General features: G+C 40.5%; 1 protein-coding gene across 1 annotated transcript in view; it reads left to right on the top strand.

The window, feature by feature from the left end:
• The window catches only part of LOC137989060 (microtubule-associated protein futsch-like), a 44783-nt gene that overhangs the window by 430 nt on the left and 39353 nt on the right, over positions 1-5000 (top strand). The window contains exons 2-7 of the mRNA XM_068834947.1: positions 78-151; positions 712-791; positions 1581-1642; positions 2540-2649; positions 3730-3936; positions 4863-5000. The exon at positions 4863-5000 is cut by the window's right edge and continues 24 nt beyond it. Coding sequence (XP_068691048.1) covers positions 78-151; positions 712-791; positions 1581-1642; positions 2540-2649; positions 3730-3936; positions 4863-5000 — 671 coding nt within the window. The remainder of the gene's footprint in view (positions 1-77; positions 152-711; positions 792-1580; positions 1643-2539; positions 2650-3729; positions 3937-4862) is intronic.

The raw sequence follows: 5000 nt of genomic DNA, 5'->3' as shown, positions 1-5000 counted from the left end.
CTATGTGCAAAATAGCAAACTTCGCCATGTGGAATTTATTTTAACCGACTTGTGGATTATTCAATTTAATTTTTCAGCGTCTTTACTGTTTGTCTGAGCGAAATGTTGTGGCCTACGATATGGAAGGAAATCTTCTTTTCCATATAACAGAGTAAGCCTGTTACACTGTACTTTGGAGGTATTTTTATATCACAGGATAAACAAAAAAAAAATGGTTGGGTTTCTCTGCAAGGGAACTCGAAAATTGATCTTTTCACAGGGGCAGTGTGACCTTCGTCGAGTTGTTTCATGAAACTAAATTCACCTGTTTTAAGGCCGGTTTACATGCCAACAGATCGTAGCGTGCAAACTGGCCTTTAAGGCGGGTTTACACGCTACGATTTGGCAGCACCACTTGTTCATAGAACACTGTTCTCAGAGCAAGGAACATGGAATCGGTCTTGGTGTTGCAAAAAGCAATCAAAAAGGGGTCATATAGAAAGCACGCTTTCAAATGCTTGATCGTTATGATGAAGTTAGGCTGAATAAGGCTTATCAGTTTACAGGTAGGCCAGAATCAACGTCAAATGGAGCCTCTTGCAGAGTTTTTCTTCCAACTGGCGACATTGTGGTTGCGTTGGTGTACTCGTTTGAGAGATTCCTGCTAATTTTTAGCGATGGATGACTGTACTGTTGAATGTTAAAGATCTTTCTACTTTGTTGTGTTTGCAGTGCACACAGAGGTCCTGTGACAGGATGTGTTTACTCCAAAGCCTGTAACTTTATGGTAACTGTTGGAACAGATTGTGATGGTATGTATGGTTTTAGAACAATGTACTCTTTTCGAAGAGAAAAGACAGCTCAGTTATTGGAGCAACTGAAGTAGCTAAAAGTCTTTTTGATGCTGGATTTTTTCCCTGCCAGCAAAGGTCTCTTTACTTTTTGGGTTCGCTGGGCGAGTACAGGGAAAGAGGCCTCTGTCATGGGTCGAGACTCACTTTGATCCAACCGCCATCCACAACCTTGGACGGCACTCTTTAAACCGCATGCCCCATGAGATGATTTCTGACTGTGACTTGAGCCCGCTATGTCCTGCCCATTCCCGAGTTTACAGTAATTCCGCTGTTGTTAGTTGAGCCCACACAACATGAAGAATCACGTGAGGATTTGGTTGCTAAGTAACCGCTGCGCATGCTCAATACAGTGAGTTTTGACGTGTGGTAGAGGTCTCTTTTCCTGTACTCGTCAGCCCAGCGAACGCAAAAGAAAAAGAGACTTCTGCTAGCAGGGTTTTTTAAAACTGCTTAAGCTGTTCAACTGACTGTTATCTTTCCCTCACAAAGAAGTTTCAAATCCGCAATTCATATATTGTATATATTTTTCGGTGTTCCTGTGAAGCAGTGATGAGAGCACTCGCCTTCCACCAATGTGTCGTGGGTTCGATTTTCAGACGATGCTTTATATCGGGTAGCCTTAATTTCGCTTCTCCGCTCGTCAGGTTCGAGCAGAGGTATGGAGACATTAATGACATTAGGGGAAATGAATATTACTTTAAAGGCTTGAAAAATGAGCATTGTTTTCTTTGTCATTCTAACCTTTAGTAAATGTTTGGAGCCGATCGAAAAGTGGAGGAAAATTTCATACCTTTACTGGGCATTCAAAGGTACAACATTAATTCTATTACCATTTAAGCTTGAAGCTAATTAATAAGCAAATGGGGAAATGGCTGTAAATTTACTTTGATCTCATCACTTTACTGATCGTAGTTGAGACAAACTGGTTTCTAAAATAACTGATGCAGAGTCCTAAATAACACTGCTCCTCTTTGTTTATATGAAAATGGCGTTTGTATAATGACAAGCAGAAGATTTTTGGACGCCTTTGGCAATGTGGGCGCAGTCAGAGGAGAGCATGAACATGACGTAAAATATTAAGGGAAAGGGAAACTGCTAGCAAGAAAATTAAACAGTTGAAGTGCATTAAAACAAGAGAAGATATTTCGGAAAAAGATCACTGGCGGGAATAATCTTTTAAGTAAACGAGAACTGGTAAAAACCGTTATCAATGCTTGTAAAAAACAAACAATATTTCACTGTATGTTATCGCTAATTTAATGTCACTTGAAATGCATGGACTTGGTCACTTTGGTTTAACATCGTCTTGGACGAAAAGTCGATTCTCTCAACTTTGCACGATCTACATCTGGAAAACACGTTCATCCAGCTACCCAACGTTTCTTTTAGGAAATTCAAGGCAAAGGATTAACTTGTCTTGTCCGTTATATCTTTCGCAGCTCAATTTTTTTGTTGGTTTAAATTTTTTCAAACCAGTTCAATTTTTTTGTCCAATTTTTAATATCATAACTCCAAATTAGTTATTTGGAAAGAAAGATCGACTGCTTTTGTTGTTGTTTGTGTATTTACACATCTAGGCACGAACTGATTCCCATCGAGGAAAACGATAGGACGCAGGGTTACTCACAAAGATCCATATGTATTATAGTTCGAACACCTATCCAATTTATTATTGCACATTCTATTACATGATTTTTCACCACCAGGCGATAACAAAAATCATGCTTCACCCAGAGACATCAGCACTTGTTATTACAGCAGCATTGGATGGCGTTGTGAAAGTCAACTCCCTTGACCTCATGGAGGAAATCTACAGGTTATACACCTAACCTAAACCTAAGACAGTTTTCTTTCTCTATAAAGAAGGGTTACTCATTAGCTTAGTAGGCGGAGTGTTTGACTACCGTGCGGGAAGTCGTGGATGGGATTTTGTCGAACCTACATTCAGGGTCTTTAAATGACTGTGGAGGAAATATATGCTACTTTGTAATCACATATGAAAAATTTGACTTTCTCGTCATCTCCGATTTAGAGTAATGAATGATTACGACGGTATACGTAAATGCTGTGGGACACCATAGGCCCCTTAGGGTCCCGATGGGTAAGTCACTATGAGTGAGTGAGCGAGTGAAACTATTTGTCTCTACCCTCGGGGCTTTTCAGGACTAATTTACAATGTGTTTCGGGGGACTTTAGCCAGACTGCTTATTACACAGTTTACAATTTTATTTTAGGAAGTGAAAGATGCCCCCGTCCAGATAAAATCAGACCACAACACCGGGGAATACGTCCCCTACTCTTATCGAACAGTGAGTGGGTTCTTTAACGTCCCATACTATTTAATTTCCTACCAGGGTTATGAGACGGGACCTCCGGTTTACAGTCCTTATCCGAGAAGACTTGAAAGTCTAACCATTTGCAGATGTAATTACAAAGGAAGCACTTTCTCCTCAGTTATTTAAAGACCCTGAGTGTTGGTCCAGCCGGAGTCGAACTCACGACCTCCCCTCCCGAACTCTGACCAGGGTGGGAAGAGTTTTGCTCTGTCCTTGTGTGGGCCCATTTCCATCAGTAGGGCTAACGCTCACATGGTTCGTATGAAATAGAATTCTAGCACTTCACATTACACTCTATCCAGTACATCCTTGAGTGGTTTGCTTTCCCTAGACAAGCCACAGATGGTGCCATTTCTGTGATCTTTGTTTGTGAAAAGAAGAAACTAGTGAAAATATTGTTAAAAGCCTACAGTCAATTTCTATCATGTTGGCTGATATAGGTTTCTGTGTTAGTTTCACTTGGGCGAAACGTCTTGAGAACTTGTGGCGTGGAGAACTGGCGGTAGCTATCCAAAACACCCGCTTGATACTTCATAATTTCTTTTTTGTGTGTGTTTTAGCTTGCCTGTGTTTTCTGAAGGAATTTACTGGATGAATATTATGTCAGTAAAGCATATTTACTGCTGCTCTAATCGCGTCATTGAGGTCTTCTCTCTGAATCATTTGTGTGATTTCTGGGCTTTGTCACGCTGTTCTGTCACTTCACTCTCTTTGGTCACGTGCAGAGGGAAATCCACACGTGTCATGGCAATTGGCAATGATAGCAGGTTCGTAAACTACTATTTTTTTCTGTCCTTCACATGGAATCACAGAAAGATAGATTGGTTTTTTTTTATTATCAAATTGATTATTTTTTTCAAAAGTAGTTTTTGGGAAGGTTTTCACTTATGGTCAGTCACCAAACTCCACAAAATTCTGCATAATTTACAAAAAAAAAACCTTGTTTTGCTTACGCTTCTAGTGTGGACATGCAAGTTAAATTCGAGGCTCTCCAGAACATTGACCAGTAATTGGCTTCCGTGCAAAGCGGATCACGTGTCTTTTTTGTACTGAAACACATGCGTAATACCAGGCTTAGTCTTTTGCCATCCTTTTCGATTGGTTTTCATTTCCGATCTGGCTGGGTGACACTCCGTTTTCTAAAGAAGTTTGACTTGACACTATACTGTTTGTAGAGGACTTACTTTGAGGCGTTCAGGCTTTGAAAATCGTCTTTTGCACAGTTAAGGCACGAGCAAACAGCTTCTACATTTCCTTCAACATCCGTTCGATTTTGTGGAACACCGATGTTGAAATCGTTTGACCCCTCCTTTCCACCGTGTTGAAACATGTTGCCCCCCTGCAAACTAACCGGTCTCTCAATGACTTATCCGGTTCAGTATCCATAGTAACAAGTCCGTATCCATAGTAACAAGCGCGGCTGCAGACTGGGACCTTATACCCGGTCGCTCATGATGGTCTGTTGAATCAAATAATGATGTGTTGAAACGGTTTGCCCACCCCAGCATTCAACATCGTTCAACATCACTCAACAAAATCAAGCAAATTTTGAAGCTGCTTGCCCGCGCCTTTAATAGTTAAAACGCTGCATTCTTAATCTAGCGAGTTGGAGCCTTGAAATGTGTGCCTTAAATTTATTTTTTTTCAGGACAGTAAATTTCAAAACTATTATATCATATTGTTATTTTTACAGTGTTCGTCTGATCTCGCAAAAAAAGCGCCAGAATCTCTCCACAGTTCTTCCTCCTCCTCCCATCTCGCCTTTAAACATGGTAAAAGATGTGACATACAACAGGGAATTTAACATGATGTACTTGTTGATTGGCGAGCA

This window comes from Montipora foliosa, unplaced genomic scaffold, assembly GCF_036669935.1.
Source record: "Montipora foliosa isolate CH-2021 unplaced genomic scaffold, ASM3666993v2 scaffold_438, whole genome shotgun sequence".
In the NCBI taxonomy this organism is placed as follows: domain Eukaryota; kingdom Metazoa; phylum Cnidaria; class Anthozoa; order Scleractinia; family Acroporidae; genus Montipora; species Montipora foliosa.
This window is presented reverse-complemented; position numbering and strand designations above follow the sequence as displayed.